Source organism: Monodon monoceros, unplaced genomic scaffold (assembly GCF_005190385.1).
Source record: "Monodon monoceros isolate NGI ecotype Baffin Bay Population unplaced genomic scaffold, NGI_Narwhal_1 Super_Scaffold_2, whole genome shotgun sequence".
NCBI classification, from domain to species: Eukaryota; Metazoa; Chordata; class Mammalia; order Artiodactyla; family Monodontidae; genus Monodon; species Monodon monoceros.
Window position 1 is genome coordinate 36,307,155 of NW_021703776.1, and position 19,702 is coordinate 36,326,856.

Below are 19,702 nucleotides of genomic sequence, written 5' to 3' on the forward strand. Positions count from 1 at the left end.
AACCTCATATTTGCTTGAAATTGTATAGAGATTAATGCATGCTTATGTAAATTAAGATGATATTAAAGCATCATTTGCATAGATGAAAAGCAAGATCTTAATTTCAGAAAAAGCAAATTTCTTCTCATAATAATTACTTTAGCAGATAAACAGGAGATTCTGCCCCCACCCCCGCCAAAAGGTGGCTCTTAGCCTAGTTTCTATGGCCTTTAAGGACTAAGTTCTAGTTTTATAAATCAATAAAGGCATCTTTTTAAATGGTGATCTTAATTTGTCTAGAATAAATCGGGTAGCTGTGTAACTGATCAATTCAGGGCAATGTAGCTATAGCGCTAGTTCATCAACTCACATAAACCTACCTAACCGCAAGATGATTCCAAATGGACAAGATTTAAATGTGGAAAAAATTATCAATTTCAGAAGAAACCATGAAAAAATTCTTAATGACTTTGGCATGAAGAAGATCTTCCTAAATGTGACACTAAACTCAGAAGCCACAAAAGGAAACAAATTCAACTACATTTAAAAAAAAAAAAAAATCTGAACACTTCTGCTTCTGGGAAGATGGAGTAGACATACTTTTCCTTATTCCTTGTACGAAGTGAAACTAAAAACCCTAAACATTATATATAAAACAATCAGAAGAGGGCAGATTGGCTAGGCCCCTCAGGATCCAGGCAATGACCCTTTGTTTTTTTCTCTGGGCTTTTTTTTTGCCTCATATATAGCAGATTTGAGGCGGAAGAAGCCAGCAACATGGAAGCACCAACAACTACAGACAAAAATAAGCTCCAGTAGACAAATGCCTGCTCTGTGGATTTGGGACTCAAAACTGAAACATCATATCATACCTAAATTTCAAGTCTACACCAGCCTGCCCTACAAATTTTGGACTTGCCAGCCTCCACAATGCCATGAGGCAATTCCTTAAAATAACTTGCTCTCTCTATATATGCATGCACCCAATTGATTCTGTTCCTCTGAAGAACCCTAACAGACCAGGTGTCCTAGTTTGAGCTGCTAAAACAAATTACCGTAGATTAGGGTTGTTGAAACGGGAAACATTTATTTCTCACAGTTCTGGAGGCTGGAAGTTCGAGATCTGGGTACCAGCATGGTCAAGTTCTTGGTGAGTGTCCTATTCCTGGTTTACAGGGGGCCACCTTGCTGTGTCCTCATATGTCAGAAAAGGCAGGCTAGCTCTCTGGCCCCTTAGAAGCGTGCTAATCCCATTCATGAGATTCCACCCTCATGACCTTATTACCTCCCCAAGACCTTACCTCCAAGTACTATTACATTGGGAATTAGATTTCAATGTAAAAATTTTGAGGGGACACAAACATTCGGTCTATGATGGTAGGTATAGTTCCTAAGGGGCACAAATGCTCTTTAACAACGCAGAGGTTAGGACTCTCCTCGATATCCAAGTATAACTTCCCAATCAGTCCTCCATATTGTCAGTTTCACATCTGTGGATTCAACCAGCTGTGGAGCGTGTAGTACTGTGCTACATATTTATTTTTAAAAATCTGCACGTGAGTGGACCCGAGTAGTTCAAACCCAAGTTGTTCAAGGGTCACCTCTAACAGCCGACATGTATTGAGCACTTGCTTTGAGAAAGCCACTTTACCTGTTACATACATGATCTAACTTAATCCTTGAGACTCTATGAAGTAACTATTATTATTATTTTAAATAAGAGGAAATCAAAGCCTAGAGATTAACTAACTTGTCCAAGTAACATAACTGGTAAGTGGAAGAGCTAAGCTAGATGTGTTTGATTCCAGAGCCTCAGCTTGAAACCACCACCCTCCACTAATCTATGTATCAGTGTTTTCTGTTTCTTAGCTATAAGATCATCTGATGGATCCTGAAATAAATGTGCTTTCACTTGAGCCTATTTGAATGGGTCTTTGTTGTTTAAAACTAAGAACTTAATTAAAAACACCCTCTCAACTGTGTGTTCAATTTTGGTAGAGTTTTAGATTACTTAAGTAAGGATCGTATCTTCTGTTGTGTGCTCTTCTGCAAATGGTATTTAATATAATGTTTTCCAATCATGGCCACTAGTAGCCCTTCTTTCTTGAACAAAAAGTGCCTAGTATTGAGGAGTGCATTTTAAAGCAAATCTTTTTCTTCATACAGATGAGATATATTTCCATTAGTTCTCTAAAAAGGATATTAAGTAAAATTTGTTAGCCATATGTTTGTAATTGGAATAAATTGTTCATCCTTTTCAGTAATTGTGGGATTAAAAATAAAATATCAGGGCTTTCCTGGTGGCGCAGTGGTTGAGAATCTGCCTGCCAATGCAGGGGACACGGTTTTGATCCCTGGTTCAGGAAGATCCCACATGCCACGGAGCAACCAAGCCCGTGCACCACAACTACTGAGCCTGCGCGCTAGAGCCCGCGAGCCACAACTACTGAGCCTGCATGCCACAACTACTGAAGCCTGTGTGCCACAACTACTGAAGCCCGCGCGCCTAGAGCCCATCCTCCGCAACAAGAGAAGCCACTGCAATGAGAAGCCCGTGCACTGCAACAAAGAGTAGCCCCTGCTCACCACAACTAGAGAAGGCCCACATGCATCAACAAAGACCCAACTCAGCCAAAAATAAATAAATAAAATAAATAAATTTATAAAATAAAATAAAATATCAGACTACACATTCTTTTTCTATTCTTTTAGTGGTTAACCTGGAGATTACAATATCGCATCCTCAATTTACTGCAATCTAATTAAAAATTAATACTGCTTATGCAGTTTATGAGCCATCTTAAATCTGAGCCAACATATACCATTTCCATCATGAAATGGATTGTTGCTTTACCTGCCCAACATTATTGCTTGGTGGGTCTAATGGTACTCAGTTCAGGATGAGTTCAATTCAGGCTCCCAGTTCTAGAATGAATGCAGTAGCATGCCTAGAAACTACTATTTGACCAGTAACTAGCTCTCTGCTGCCGTATGACCCTTGAAGACGTCACTGTGATACCTCTCAGCTTGATAGGGGCTTCACAAGGCATGCTTGCTTACAACAAATACTTCTAGCACCATGGATTAGGCTGGGTTATTGTATTACTAATCTATTACTATGTAGTAAATTACCCCAAAATTTATCAGCTTGAAGCATCAATAAGCATTATCTCATACAGTTTCTGCAGCCAGAAATAGAAGCAGCTTAATGGGGTGGTTCTGGCTTGGGGTTTCTCAGGAGGGTGCTGTGAAGCTTTCAGCCAGGGCTGCAGTCATCTGTGGCTTAAACTGGATATAGAAGATCTGCTTGCAAGGTAGTTAACTGGGTCTGGAGGATGGCTTGCAACTCACTTGGTTGTTGGCAGGAGACTTAGTTCCTTATTTGCTTCTGGAAGTAGGCCTCAGTTCCTCACCACATGGATCTCTCCAGAGGACTGTGTAAGCGTCCTCATGATGTGGCAGCTGGCTTCCTGCAGAATAAGTGATAAGGAGAGAGAGGAAGAGACGACTTTGATTCTTTCTATGACCTAATCTTGGAAGCAACACACCATCATTTTTCCTTAATATCAGCCACTCACCTACATCAATACCTAACTTTTTCTTCTCCTCAGCTGCAACCTTCTGCCAGGGACCACACCGGACTTTGCAGATTCTGGCTGTGCACAGAATCACAAGTGCCCACAGGGGGAAGGAGATCACAGATTCTCAGTGACAGTTCACTACTCCCTCTAGGGTTTTCATCTCTTGCTTGTTTTGATTTCAGCCCCACTTCTCCAGTGTGTCTGTGGTACAGTGTGATGCTGTCTAGGCACCAACAGATAAGGGGAAATGTCCCTCTGCTTTTTTTTTTTTTTGCAGTACACGGGCCTCTGACTGTTGTGGCCTCTCCCGTTGCAGAGCACAGGCTCCGGACGCGCAGGCTCAGCAGCCATGGCTCACGGGCCCAGCCGCTCCACAGCATGTGGGATCTTCCCGGACTGGGGCACGAACCCGTGTCCCCTGCATCGGCAGGCGGACTCTCAACCACTGCGCCACCAGGGAAGCCCCGGGAAGCCCCCTTCTGCTTTTTATAAGCTTTAGGTCTAGCGCTTTAGCTTAGCTGGTGAAGATCAGCAATGCGTTTTGGGTTATCTTACATGTCCGGTTTTGTGTCTCAGCACAAGGCAACTGCTGAAAGCTTTTCTGTTTTCCCTTCCCTCTAGCAGAGTGCTTTGGTGTAGGCCAACCACAGATCATAAACCCACACCCAGAACTGGCATGTGCCTCCAAAGGTGAGAGTGAAAGTCATATAATATGGTGTAGTCATACAATGGAATACTATACAGCAATGAGAACAACGGCATTATTGCTGTTGGCAACAACATGGTCAATTTTACAATTTTATAATGTTGAGTAAAAGAAGCCAGAAAAAAATAATTCAACTTCTATGATTCCATTTATATGCCTTTCAAAAACAGACACAATAAATATATGGTTTAGAAATCAGGAGGATGGGTGGATAGTAACAGGTCATTGGACTGGTAACAGGAATGAGGAGGTTTTTAGAGTGCTGGTAAGGTTCCATTTCTTGATCTAGGATGCCTGTTACATGAACATGTTCATTTTTGGAAATATTTTTGAGCAAAACACTTATGACTTGTATACAATTCTATATACATGTTTTACTTCAAAAGAAATAAGATAAAATGTAGGAATTATTTTTCCTTGGTGTTTCTGTTTACATTCAAATGTTTCAAATAATACCACAATAAATATATAATATGCTAATCACAGAAAAGTTTAATGTATAACTGAAAACTACTAGGATTTCTAGAAACCCCAAGGATTATCTCAGTGTAACTGTGAGCATTTGGACAGGTTCTGTGTCTTTCTCTTCAAGGTATTTTTCCTCTCGTGTTGGAACTGTGTCCCAGTTCAGAGAGGTAATAGCCATTGCCGATCGCTTCAAGGACCTTACAAAAACAGCATCTTCTGGGTCATCAAACATAGTTCTGAAAAAATGGCAATTATGTCAGAAAAAAAATCAGTTAGACCAATGCTTAATTTAAGTGAATCAGTGCCATATTTTTCGTTTATCTGTAGTGTAGTGCCACTGACAAATAACTTTTGGGCCCTACTGACAAATGACTTTCAGGACAAGTAACACCATTTTTATTGTATATATTGTTTATTTTAAAAATAGAGTGAATATATTTGGGATCAGCTATAATAGGTCTCACATATTCAAGCATTCATATTTTAAATCAGTGGTTAAATGAAATGATTAAAAAATATATAGAGATATCATATGCATATTAGTATCTTATGTACATTTTATTGAAAAGTTATTATAACTTTTAATTATAATTATTATTAATAATAGTTAATTACTATATAACTCTATATTATACTATATTTTGTAAAAGTGCTTGGAGATACTGTTTTTCAAGACTGAATCCAAAGAAAAAATTCCTAAGCACAATATTAAAACAGAATGATGATTTTAAAATTCATCAATATTCATAAATTTAATGTTTTTCATAGTTTTATGAACTATTTCTTTTGAAAATGTAAATTCCAGTGAATATAAAATGTTAATAATTGCTCTCACTGAACATATTTAGGGGAACAGTAAACAAAGAAGTAAAGACCTTCATTTACAATATCAGGTAATTCTTAAGGTTTTTTTATGCTTACTTTCAAGATTTTGTCTTTTTCTTTTTTAACTTTTTTGTCTAACTTCTCCCTCCACCTCACCCCACATTTTCATTTATTTTAGGTTATAATAATAATATTAAAAAATCTAAATATGTCAAATATGAACACATAGTTTGAACTCATATATCCCAGGAAGACAGCAATTTTTCTGATCTATGAAGAGTTAGTCATTTTTTTAACCCATTAAAATCCATTTTTGGAAATGGGAATAATCTAGGGAATCAACACGATTATGAAATAATCTGGTAAGAAAAGTAAAGTTTAAAAATCACTTACTTGTCTACATTATTCGCAAATGCAAAGTCTAAAAGAAAAATTCTAAATTAGTATTTTTCAAATGTTTAGTCAACATTTTAAAACAATGAAATAATGCTATAAAGGAAAAAGTCTAGAGCATAGCTCTCTGGTTTTTGAGCAATCATTTAGATAAATAGTTCAATCGGTCAAAATTGCCGTGATACCTAACCTCAAACTCAAATTTTCTTTCAGATATAGTGCCTTAGGTGTGTCTAAGGTTTTAAGACAAATTCTTTAATACAATACACGTCTCAAAACTCTGAAAACAAAATGCTCAATCAATTTAGTTACCAACGGAATCCAAATGGAAATTTTTATAATTAAGATACTCAGTCTCATGTGCGGAAACGGATCCGTTTTCTTTTTTCAGATAGGCACATGCATCTGTAAATGGACTAATAGACCAAATGAGGAAAAAATATTTAGGGCAGTTTAAACCTCTTGGATTCTTGGCATTAACTTCAAAGACACAAAATAAACAAATCCTAGATCACAAGAATCTACATCTTACCTAGCTTTGGAGCTCAAAGGCTAGCCCTCAAAGCTTGGATTTCTTATGGTATTTTCTAGAGACTGTCATTACTTTGTTTATTCCTCTCCAGAAGGCCCAGTGCCAGGCTAGTGATGGAATGTACCAGCACCTGTTGGGCCAGCAAAGCCCACAGTCTGAGCTCTTGCCAACTCACAGGCAGCAGGGAGCACACAGCCTCTGCCTTAGGAGAGGGGTTCAAGGCATCTTTCCCTTCACAAGTGGCTAACCCAAGTCTCCCATGTCTTTTTTCATCTCCCCAGATTCTTTCTATGTTTTTAATTACAAAAAGCTCACATTTTACTTTTGATGAATATAAACAAGAAAATAGTAAAAAGTGAAATCTCCCTTTGACCTGTCCAATTCCTTATATCAGAAGTATCACCGTTAAGAGTTTTGTATGTATGCCTCCAGCCCGCTATGTTCGTATGCACGTGCACTCACGCACATACATATACACAAAGATTTGTTTGCTGACGAAATTCTAATTTTGTCATTCTGCATTATATTACTCCACAACATATTTCTTTGTACTCAAAATATACCATGGAATGATTCTAAATCCAATTGTTCATATTGTATGGATGTGCCATAAGCTAACATTCTATGAGTGACCATTTAGATTTTCTGTTTTTCTATTACAAAAAGTTTCAATTAGCACTTTATACATATATTTTTGTTCATGTGTGCAAATACTTCTGTAGGAGACAGATTTCAAATTTAATTGCTGTGTTGAATGTGTTGCACATTTTATATATGGGTGGCTACTGTCATACTGCCATATGACCTTCCAAGAAAGTTGAACCAGTTTACCCTGGTTCAACTTTCTTGGAAGAGTATGAGTTATGCTCTTTTCTCCCCTCAACTTCACCAACCTTTTCAGTGTTTACCTACCTGCAGGATGAAAATGGTATCTCATTGTTTTAATTTGCACTTACTTGCTCACTAGTGAGGCTGATTGTTAGACATCACATTTTTTTCCTTCTATAAATGTCCATATCTTTTGTGACTAGTTTTCAAATTGATTTATAGGAGTCCTTCGAGATAATGGGCATTAACTTTTCCTATTGTATGTATTGCAAATATTTCTTCCAATTGTGTCTTTTAATTTTGTTCCTGAAATTTGAAGAAACTTCAAGTTGTCCTTGCTTCTCAATCTATTTGGAATACAATTGATTTCTTTCTCATTTTAGGGTTAAGAATAATAAAATCAAAATGTGGTGTCACAATTGCTTTATAAACATTTTCAAGAATAGTTTATTTCCAACAAAAGAATTTAGAGTCCTAAATGTGCATGTCACAGTAAGAACAAATATAGAAACTATAAAAACTATAAGGCACAAGTTTTAAAAACTTACATAGTGAGTTTTATTAATTTTATTATATATGTTTGGTTTGTAGAAAATGAGGAGATTGATTACGGTCATGCTGCCAATTTGGGGGAGGCTTATAGTCAGCCTGTCTATGAATTAAGAATGTGAATTAAGAAGAAAAAATTTCAAATGCAATGAAATACTCTCCCTATCCTTTCTTCCCTAATTTTGTTTTTGGAGGTTTGATATGAAAGAAATGTAAAGCACTAAAGGTAGCTATCAGCTATCCTCCTCACACCTGAAAAACTCTCTAGCCCTGAAAAACAGATGGGACTTACCATATATTGCTTGTTACTGGGTGTATTAGCTATTTTTAAGAGTGGAGATTTTCTATCCCGAGATTCCTTTCCTACCGCAGCATGGCTTACCCCCACTAATCCAGTAAACATTCAGTTTGAGCATTAGCTTTTACATGAACTAAAAGAAAAAACAAGGAAGTGGCTGACCAAGAGAACAGTCCAACTTATCATGCAGTTGATATGTGTCAGATCAGGTGTTGCAATGGTTTGCATATTAAGCATCCTAACAGCCAAAGGAAGATATTACCCCCATTTTAAAAAACAGAAAGGTGAAGCAAATTCATGTCCAAAATAAAAATTGTAATTACTAGCAGAGCTGGTGTTCAAATCCAGGAGAATCTGATCTAAACCTTGTGTTCTTGCCTCTACATTGGTTGTTCTCTGGCGGGAGTACACATCAGAATCACCTGAAAGGCTTGTTAAAACATAGCTTCCTGGGTCCACCCTGAGTTTCTAATTCAGTAGATGTTGTTTGGGGCAAGAATGTGCATCTGTAGCAAATTACTAAGTGATGCTGCTGCTGCTGATTTGGGGACCACACTTCGACAACCACTGCTCTACACTATAGCCTTCCGCATCCAGAACGTGTCCTCCAGACATTACTTCTATTCTATAGGACATACAGGGGATAAAGGGACACGTTGAATTATACTTTGTGGAAACAATCATACAAATTGAGGCATTCCATAATGTAACTGGCCTGGTCCCTTCAAAAAGTCATGGGAAAAATTTAAGACTATTTTATTTTTATTTATTTATTTTTTTGCGGTACGCGGGCCTCTCACTGCTGTGGCCTCTCCCATTGCGGAGCACAGGCTCCGGACACGCAGGCTCAGCGGCCATGGCTCACGGGCCCAGCCGCTTCGCGGCATGCAGGATCTTCCCGGACCGGGGCACGAGCCCGCGTCCCCTGCATCGGCAGGCGGACTCTTAACCACTGCGCCACCAGGGAAGCCCAAGACTATTTTAAAAGAGAAATCTGCCACAACAACCAAATGTAATCGTGAACCTTGACTGGATTCTTGTTTGAAAAAGCAGCTGAGAGACCTTCAAGATGGCGGAAGAGTAAGACGTGGAGATCACCTTCCTCCCCACAAATACAGCAGAAATACATCTACATGTGGAACAGCTCCTACAGAACACCTACTCATCGCTGGCAGAAGACCTTAGACCTCCCAAAAGGCAAGAAACTCCCCACGTACCTGGGTAGGGCAAAAGAAAAAACAGACAAAAGAATAGGGACGGGACCTGCACCAGTGGGAGGGAGCTGTGAAGGAGGAAAGGTGTCCACACACTAGGAAGCCCCTTCGCGGGCGGAGACTGCGGGTGGCGGAGTGGGGGGGGGGGCGCTTCGGAGCCCCAGAGGAGAGCTTAGCCACAGGGGTGCAGAGGGCAAAGCGAAGAGATTCCCGCACAGAGGATCGGTGCCGACCAGCACTCACCAGCCCGAGAGGCTTGTCTGCTCACCTGCCGGGGCGGGCGGGGATTGGGAGCTGAGGCTCGGGCTTCGGAGGGCGGATCCCAGGGAGAGGACTGGGTTTGGCTGCGTGAACACAGCCTGAAGGGGCTAGTGCGCCACAGATAGCCGGGAGGGAGTCCGGGAAGAGTCTGGAGCGGCCGAAGAGGCAAGAGACTTTTTTTGCCTCCTTGTTTCCTGGTGCGCGAGGGGAGGGGATTCAGAGAGCCGCTTAAAGGAGCCCGGACACCAGAGACGGGGATGAGACGCTAAGGCTGCTGCTGCAGCCACTAAGAAGCCTCTGTGCAAGCACAGGTCACTCTCCACACCCCCCTCCCGGGAGCCTATGCAGCCCGCCACTGCCAGGGTCCCGGGATCCTGGGACAATTTCCCCGGGAGAACGCACGGCGCACCTCAGGCTGGTGCAACGTCACACCGGCCTCTGCCGCTGCAGGCTCGCCCCCCACCCGTACTGTCTCTTTCCTCCCGGCCTGAGTGAGCCAGAGTCCCCGAAGCAGCTGCTCCTTTAACCCCGTCCTGTCTGGGGAGGGAAGAGATGCCCTAAGGTGACCTACACGCAGAGGCGGGGCCATATCGAAAGCTGAACCCCAGGTGCTGTGTGAACAAAGAAGAGAAAGGGAAATTTCTCCCAGCAGCCTCAGGAGCAGCGGATTAAATCTCCACAATCAACTTGATGTACCCTGCATCTGTGGAATACCTGAGTAGACAACGAATCGTCCCAAAATTGAGGTGGTGGACTTAGGGAGCAACAATATATATATTATTTTCTTTCTCTCTTTTTGTGAGTGTGTGTGTGTATGCTTCTGTGTGTGATTTTGTCTGTATAGCTTTGCATTTACCATTTGTCCTAGGGTTCTGTCTGTCCGTTTTGGGATTTTTTTTTTTTTTTAGTATAATTTTTAGCACTTGTTATCATTGGGGCATTTGTTTTTTGGTATGGTTGCTCTCTTCTTTCTTTCTTTTTTTTCTTTTTTAATTACTTTTTAATTTTTAATAATTATTTTTTATTCAATAACTTTATTTTATTATTACTTTTTTTCTTCCTTTTTTTTTCCCCCCTTTCCTTCTGAGCCGTATGGCTGACAGGGTCTTGGTGCTCCAGTTGGGTGTCAGACCTGTGCCTCTGAGGTGGGAGAGCCGAGTTCAGGACATTGGTCCACCAGAGACCTCCCAGCTCCACGAATATCAAATGGCAAAAGCTCTCCCAGAGATCTTCATCTCAACGCTAAGACCCAGCTCCACTCAACAACCAGCAAGCTACACTGCTGGACACCCTATGCCAAACAACCAGCAAGAAAGGAACACAAACCCACCCATTAGCAAAGAGGCTGCCTAAAATCATAATAAGGTCACAGACACACCAAAACACACCACTGGACATGGTCCTGCCCACCAGAAAGACAAGATCTAGCCTCATCCACCAGAACACAGGCACTAGTCCCCTCCACCAGGAAGCCTACACAACCCACTGAACCAACCTTAGACACTGGGTGCAGACACCAAAAACAATGGGAACTACAAACCTGCAGGCTGCAAAAAGGAGACCCCAAACACAGTAAGTTAAGCAAAATGAGAAGACAGAAAAACACATAGCAGATGAAGGAGCAAGATAAAAACCCACCAGACCTAACAAATGAACAGGAAATAGGCAGTCTACCTGAAAAACAATTCAGAGTAATGATAGTAAAGATGACCCAAAATCTTGGAAATAGAATAGAGAAGATACAAGAAACGTTTAACAAGGACCTAGAAGAACTAAAGAGCAAATAAACAATGATGAACAACAATAAATGAAATTTTAAATTCTCTAGAAGGAATCAATAGCAGAATAACTGAGGCAGAAGAACAGATAAGTGACCTGGAAGATAAAACAGTGGAAATAACTACTGCAGAGCAGAATAAAGAAAAAAGAATGAAAAGAATTGAGGACAGTCTTAGAGACCTCTGGGACAACATTAAGTGCACCAACATTTGAACTATAGGGGTCCGAGAAGAAGAAGAGAAAAAGAAAGGGACTGAGAAAATATTTGAAGAGATTATACTTGGAAACTTCCCTAATATGGGAAAGGAAATAGTTAATTAAGTCCAGGAAGTGCAGAGAGTCCCATACAGGATAAATCCAAGGAGAAACACACCAAGACACATATTAATCAAACTATGAAAAACACAAAGAAAAAATTATTAAAAGCTGCAAGGGAAAAACAAATAACATACAAGGGAATCCCCATAACGTTAACAGCTGATCTTTCATCAAAAACTCTGCAAGCCAGAAGGGAGTGGCAGGACATATTTAAAGTGATGAAAGGGAAAAACCTACAACCAAAATTACCCTACCCAGCAAGCATCTCATTCAGATTTGACACAGAAATTAAAATGTTTACAGACAAGAGAAAGCTAAGAGAACTCAGTACCAGCAAACCAGCTTTACAACAAATTCTAAAGGAACTTCTCTAGGCAGGAAACACAAGAGAAGGAAAAGACCTACAATAACAAACCAAAACTATTAAGAAAATGGTAATACGAACATACATATCAATAAGAACCTCGACTGTAAATGGATTAAATGCTCAAACCAAAAGACATAGACTGGCTAAATGGATAAAAACCAAGACCCATATATATGCTGTCTACAAGAGACCCACTTCTGAGTTAGGGACACATACAGACTGAAAGTGAGGGGATGGAAAAACATAATCCATGCAAATGGATATCAAAAGAAGGCTGGAGTAGCAATTCTCATATCAGACAAAATAGACTGTAAAATAAAGACTATTACAAGAAACAAAGAAGGACACTACATAATGATCAAGGGATCAATCCAAGAAGAAGATACAACAATTGTAAATATTTAGGCACCCAACATAGGAGCATCTTAGTACATAAGGCAAATGGTAACAGCCATAAAAGGGGAAATTGACAGTAACAGAACAATCATAGCAGGGGACTTTAACACCCCACTTTCACCAATGGACAGATCATCCAAAATGAAAATAAATAAGGAAACACAAGCATTAAATGATACACTAAACAAGATGGACTTAACTGATATTTATAGGACATTCCATCCATAAACAACAGAATACATTTTCTTCTCAAGTGCTCATGGAACATTCTCCAGGATAGATCATGTCTTGGGTCACAAATCAAGCCTTGGTAAATTTAAGAAAATTGAAATCCTATCAAGTATCTTTTCCGACCACAACGTTATGAGACTAGATATCAATTACAGGAAAAAATCTGTAAAAAATACAAACACATGGAGGCTAACAATACACTACTTAATAACCAAGAGATCACTGTAGAAATCAAAGAGGAAATCAAAAAATACCTAGGAACAAATGACAATGAAAACACGACAACCCAAAACCTATGGGTTGAAACAAAAGGAGTTCTAAGAAAGAAGATTATAGCAATACAATCCTACCTCAAGAAACAAACATCTCAAATAAACAAACTAACCTTACACCTAAAGCAATTAGAGAAAGAAGAACAAAAAACCCCAAAGTTAGCAGAAAGAAAGAAATTATAAAGATCAGATCAGAAATAAATGAAAAAGAAATGAAGGAAACAATAGCAAAGATCAATAAAACCAAAAGCTGGTTCCCTGAGAAGATAAACAAAATTGATAAACCATTGGCCAGTCTCATCAAGAAAAAAAGGGAGAATACTCAATAGAATTAGAAATGAAAAAGCAGAAGTAACAACTGACACTGCAGATATACAAAGAATCATGAGAGATTACTACAGCAACTATATGCCAATAAAATGGACAACCTAGAAGGAATGGATAAATTCTTAGAAAAGCACAACCTTCTGAGACTTAATGAGGAAGAAATGGAAAATATAAACAGACCAATCACAAGCACTGAAATTGAGACTGTGATGAAAAATCTTCCAGCAAACAAAAGCCCAGGACCAGATGGCTTCACAGGCGAATTCTATCAAACATTTAGAGAAGAGCTAACACCTATCCTTCTCAAACTCTTCCAAAATATAGCAGAGGGAGGAACAGTCCCAAACTCATTCTACGAGACCACCATCACCACGATATCAAAACCAGACAAAGATGTCACAAAGAAAGAAAACTACAGACCAATATCACTGATGAACATAGATGCAGAAATCCTCAACAAAATACTAGTGAACAGAATCCAACAGCACATTAAAAGGATCATACACCATGATCAAGTGGGGCTGATTCCAGGAATGCAAGGATTCTTCAATATACGCAAATCAATCAATGTGATACACCATATTAACAAACTGAAAGAATAAAACCATATGATCATCTCACTAGATGCAGAAAAAGCTTTTGACAAAATTCAACACCCATTTATGATAAAAACCCTCCAGAAAGTAGGCACAGAGGGAACTTACCTCAACATAATAAAGGCCATATATGACAAACCCACAGCCAACATCGTTCTCAATGCTGAAAAGCTGAAACCATTTCCACTAATATCAGGAAAAAGACAAGGTTGCCCAATCTCACTACTATTATTCAACATAGTTTTGGAAGTTTTAGCCACAACAATCAGAAAAGAAAAAGAAATAAAAGGGATACAAATTGGAAAAGAAGTAAAACTGTCACTGTTTTTAGGTAACATGATACTATACATAGAGAATCCTAAAGATACTACCAGAAAACTATGAGAGCTAGTCAATGAATTTGGTAAAGTAGCAGGATACAAAATTAATGCACAGAAATCTCTTGCATTCCTATACAATAATGATGAAAAATCTGAAAGAGAAATTAAGGAAACACTCCCATTTACCACTGCAACAAAAGGAATAAAATACCTAGGAATAAACCTACCTAAGGAGACAAAAGACCTGTATGCAGAAAACTATAAGACACTGATGAAAGAAATTAAAGATGATACAAACAGATGGAGAGATATACCATGTTCTTGGATTGGAAGAATGAACATTATGAAAATGATTATACTACCCAAAGCAATCTACAGATTCAATGCAATCCCTATCAAACTACCAATGGCATTTTTCACAGAACTAGAACAAAAAATTTCACAATTTGTATGGAAACACAAAAGACCCCAAATAGCCAAAGCAATCTTGAGAAAGAAAAACAGAGCTGGAGGAATCTGCCTCCCTGACTTCAGACTATACTACAAAGTTATAGTCATCAAGACAGTATGGTACTGGCACAAGAACAGAAATATAGATCAATGGAACAAGATACAAAGCCCAGAGACAAACCCACAAACATATGGTCACCTTGTGTTTGATAAAGGAGGCAAGAATATACAATGGAGAAAAGACAGCCTCTTCAATAAGTGGTGCTGGGAAAATTGGACAGCTACATGGAAAAGAATGAAATTAGAACACTCCCTAACACTATACACAAAAATAAATTCAAAATGGATTAAAGACATAAATGTAAGGCCAGACACTCTAAAACTCTTAGAGGAAAACATAGGCAGAACACTCTATGACATAAATCACAGCAAGATCCTTTTTGACCCACCTCCTAGAGAAATGGAAATAAAAACAAAAAGAAACAAATGGGACCTAATGAAACTTAAAAGCTTTTGCACAGCAAAGGAAACCATAAACAAGGCAAAAAGACAACCCTCACAATGGGAGAAAATATTTGCAAATGAAACAACTGACAAAGGATTAATCTCCAAAATTTATAAGCAGCTCATGCAGCTCAATATCAAAAAAACAAACAACCCAATCCAAAAATGGGCAGAAGACCTAAATAGACATTTCTCCAAAGAAGATATACAGATTGCCAACAAACACATGAAAGGATGCTCAACATCATTAATCATTAGAGAAATGCAAATCAAAACTACAATGAGATATCATCTCACACTGGTCAGAATGGCCATCATCAAAAAATCTACAAACAATAAATGCTGGAGAGGGTGTGGAGAAAAGGGAACCCTCTTTCACTGTGGGTGGGAATGTAAATTGATACAGCCACTATGGAGAACAGTATGGAGGTTCCTTAAAAAACTAAAAATAGAACTACCATATGACCCAGCAATCCCACTACTGGGCATATACCCTGAGAAAACCATAATTCAAAAAGAGTCATGTACCAAAATGTTCATTGCAGCTCTATTTACAATAGCCAGGACATGGAAGCAACTGAAGTGTCCATCAACAGATGATAAAGAAGATGTGGCACATATATACAATGGAATATTACTCAGCCATAAAAAGAAACGAAATTGAGCTACTTGTAATGAGGTGGATAGACCTAGAGTCTGTCAAACAGAGTGAAGTAAGTCAAAAAGAGAAAAACAAATACCGTATGCTAACATATATATGGAATCTAAGAAAGGAGAAAGAAAAAATAGAAAGGTCATGAAGAACCTAGGGGCAAGACAGGAATAAAGACACAGACCTACTAGAGAATGGACTTGAGCATATGGGGAGGGGGAAGGGTAAGCTGTGAGAAGGTGAGAGAGTGGCATGGACATATATACACTACCAAATGTAAAATCGATAGCTAGTGGGAAGCAGCCGCATAGCACAGGGAGATCAGCTCGGTGCTTTGTGACCACCTAGAGGGGTGGGATAGGGAGGGTGGGAGGAAGGGAGACGCAAGAGGGAAGAGATATGGGAACATATGTATATGTATAACTGATTCACTTTGTTATAAAGCAGAAACTAACACATCATTGTAAAGCAATTATACTCCAAGAAGGATGTTAAAAAAATAAATAAATAAAATTTATAGAATACAGGATCCTAAATGGGTCAAAAATCTAAATTCACTAGGGTATGTTACTAAACCTAATAGCAGGTTTAGCTGTTGTGACCAAATAAACATATTTCTTTAAAAAGAATTGCAGAACAAAAGATAGATGTATTCTCGAACACTGAAAATATCATTGAACCTTACACTAACCTTGGACACTGTATACTCTTTGTTGTGTGAGAAAAGTTAACCTCTTTTTACTTAAGTCACTGTAGTTGGATTTCTGTTACATACAAGAAATTAAATTCCATCTAATGAAACATTACTGAAGATATTCAGGTTATACTTGCATATGATCACCATCTATGAGAGTACAACAAAATAATAGTGCTTATTTCTGAATGGAGGAATTGCAGATGATCTTTATTTCTTCTTTATATTTTTCTATATTATCAAAAACTTATAGCCTTAATTGTTGAAATTATCCAGTGTCAATGGTAATAATAGCAATTGTAGCTTATTCATTGAGCCCTTTATGCTGTGCTAGATACTGGGGTAAGGACTTCAATGTATTATCTCGTTATCACATTACCTTATTTAATACACACAAATGAAGATGAAAGTTATATATTTAGGTAGGCTAATAAAATTGGAAAATATTTATTTCACTACATAACTGTTTAGCTTATTGTAAATTGAAGTTATTATGATAACTAAATTAACCAAAAGTTTGAGAAGTTTTCATTTCATTTTTTTCATTTTTTTTAAATACCTGAAGGTACTCTCTGGGCTGGTTTTTGCTTAAGTGGTGATCTTGGATTCCATGAGGCATCTACTTTTCCTCTGAATGCTATTGATTGAACAATATGAGACTTTTTATGGTTAAAAATCGTAATCATTGATCTTCTTTCTTTTTCTGTAACTTCTGATAAATGCAAAAAGTAATGTTATTATATAACATTATAAATAGATATGCAGAGTGATTCAAAATAGAATTACTTTTAAAAATGGATTTATCCCATGTTGTATGTGAACATCCTGTCAAAATTAATTTGTAAAAAGTTATTTCCATAGTCTTACAAGTGCTCAATATATGTCCCTCATGTCACAAGGCACAAATCAATCCTATTGCATCACATTCTAACACATCACCATGGATGACTGAAATTGCAGCTGTGCTACATCCCTTCTTTTCCTCATGGCTATGTGGAAGAAGAGGAATAAACATAAGGTTTTAATATATTCTCATTTAGAAGTTACTCAATTATAAGTTATTAAGAATGTTCAAATCTGTAGAAAGGTAAGTAGATAGGTAATAAAGAACTTCTGGGTAAAATAGACCTCAAAAAATGTAAAATGTAATGCACTGAGGTTGATTTTTCTTTTTTGTGGCTTATATAAATCAGACATACTAGTTTATCTACAATGTCTAAAAATATATCACATAGAAGTTATTATATATGTTTTAGTATATATATACATACATATTTACAGAATTTCAAAGAATATGACTTTTAGAACTTAAATAGGCCTATGAGACTTAGTCCAATTGTCTCATTTTTGAAATAAAAAATTAAGGGTGCCGGGGGGTCAGTGAATTGGCATTCAACACATTACTGTCAAAACTAGAATCAAAAGGAGACATTTCCTCATGCTCAGTTAGATGGCCTTTCCTATAAAGTGGTCAACAGACATGAATTCCTAAACTATAGCAAATTTCATACAGCAAACATTTCAAAAATAAATAATTGAAAAACTTTACAAAGACAATTATTTCCAAAAAACGTCAGCAGTTTAAACCACTGAGTTATAAGACTGACTCTCAAATATTTCTCTGCAAGAAGAGGTGTTCTTACGATTTCCGTCAAGCAACTCTACTCCTGGAAGGTGGTAGATTGTGTATAAACGGTACAAGTTATATCGGCATAAAGGGTTTTGGTAGAGAGCTGCAAAGAAAGAATCCAAATTAAGATGTCAGGTTTCGAAATCAGTTACATTTATCACTTGATAAAATATGAGAAATTGCAAGATTAATATAAAACATAACAGTATGTAAAGCTCTGCTTCACAGACCAATGGTTTCACCAAACCCTTACTTATTCATCGCAGGACTTACTTTTCCTATCTGTTAAATTCATTCATTCAACAAATATTTTCGGAGTGCTTACTGTCTACTAGGAACTGTGCTAGGTGCTGAGGACATATCTTTGACCCAAATCTGTCACAAATGAGGAAACGTTTAACATGTCCGTAATTAATCAGTAAAGAAAGAACTCAATATCAGCTCTAGAGGGTTCTTGATGCTGCTCTTTATTAAAGTATTTGTTCATTAGTTCTCTTCTTCCAGTCTCAAAGGTCACATGGGTGCCTGCGTGGAGATGGGCAGAGTTGTGGCACACTGTTCTATTATAATTTTCTTCCTCGGCTTCACACCATTGCACCTAGTTCAGAACATATAAATGCCAGTAGCAGCTTCAGATCTCAGCAGGAGTAGAGGTGAAGAGATGCGGGTTTTGCATCTCATCTACCTCTGGCCAGGCACAGGCGACTCGGATTTCCTTGTGCGCAGGTGCTAGGATACTTAATGAACCAGGCTGGAGGTGGGAGGCATGCTGATGAGGAAGAGCTCCAGGCGCTTCTGACATGACATCCCTTAGGCATCAGCATGTAGGTATATTTTTTAAAATCTTCAGCTAGAAGTTGTATTTTATTTCCATGGAAAAGGTACTTTCCCTATTCTTCTTTAGATAATATTAAACAGGATTATTTCAATACAATGTGAAATAAAACTCTTATAATTTCCACTTGCATATCTTTAGCTATTGAATTCCACCTACACGTAATTTCTAGAAAATACTCCTGGAAAAGAGGAGAACCACTAGATGGCAGTAGCAGAAAGAGCTCCAGCTTGTGTACAGAAACATCACTCAACAACATGAGGCTCATTTAACGTACATTTAAATCTAGGAGTACTGCTGTAGCATTTGACTAGTTATAAAATACAAAAAGGTTTGATAAAAGCATGAAAGTATTAAGCATTAGAAACCCAGAAAAAACTGATCAATATTTATAAAGAAGAGCTTGCAACATAAAGAAGAGGGGGTCAAGGGGGATGCTTGAAAGACAACAAACTAGATAAAAACTGAAGAAGTTAATCATCTGAATGTTTTCTCTGCAGGCAATAAAATATTCTGATATTTGTTGTATAAACACAAACTTTTCTGGCTAATAAAGTCGTTATAGGTAGCTATTCGCTGTGGAAAACATGAGCTTTAGAGGGACTTAAAGCAGGCAATGGAAGACACCTGGTGCATAAGAAACAAAAGTTATAAGAGGAAAGGCAAAAAAGAAAATGTAGAGCCAGGGGCAACAAGA

General features: G+C 38.1%; 1 protein-coding gene across 1 annotated transcript in view; it reads right to left on the reverse strand.

Annotated features, from left to right (window-relative positions):
* Nucleotides 1–4,740: 4,740 nt before the first annotated feature.
* Nucleotides 4,741–19,702, reverse strand: part of LRRC72 (leucine rich repeat containing 72) — a 40,989-nt gene continuing 26,027 nt past the window's right edge. The window contains exons 6-9 of the mRNA XM_029234265.1: nucleotides 18,184–18,273; nucleotides 17,100–17,252; nucleotides 5,953–5,980; nucleotides 4,741–4,970 (exon numbers count right to left, since the gene is read on the reverse strand). Of these exons, the coding sequence (XP_029090098.1) occupies nucleotides 4,805–4,970; nucleotides 5,953–5,980; nucleotides 17,100–17,252; nucleotides 18,184–18,273 (437 nt within the window). The 3' untranslated portion in view covers nucleotides 4,741–4,804. The remainder of the gene's footprint in view (nucleotides 4,971–5,952; nucleotides 5,981–17,099; nucleotides 17,253–18,183; nucleotides 18,274–19,702) is intronic.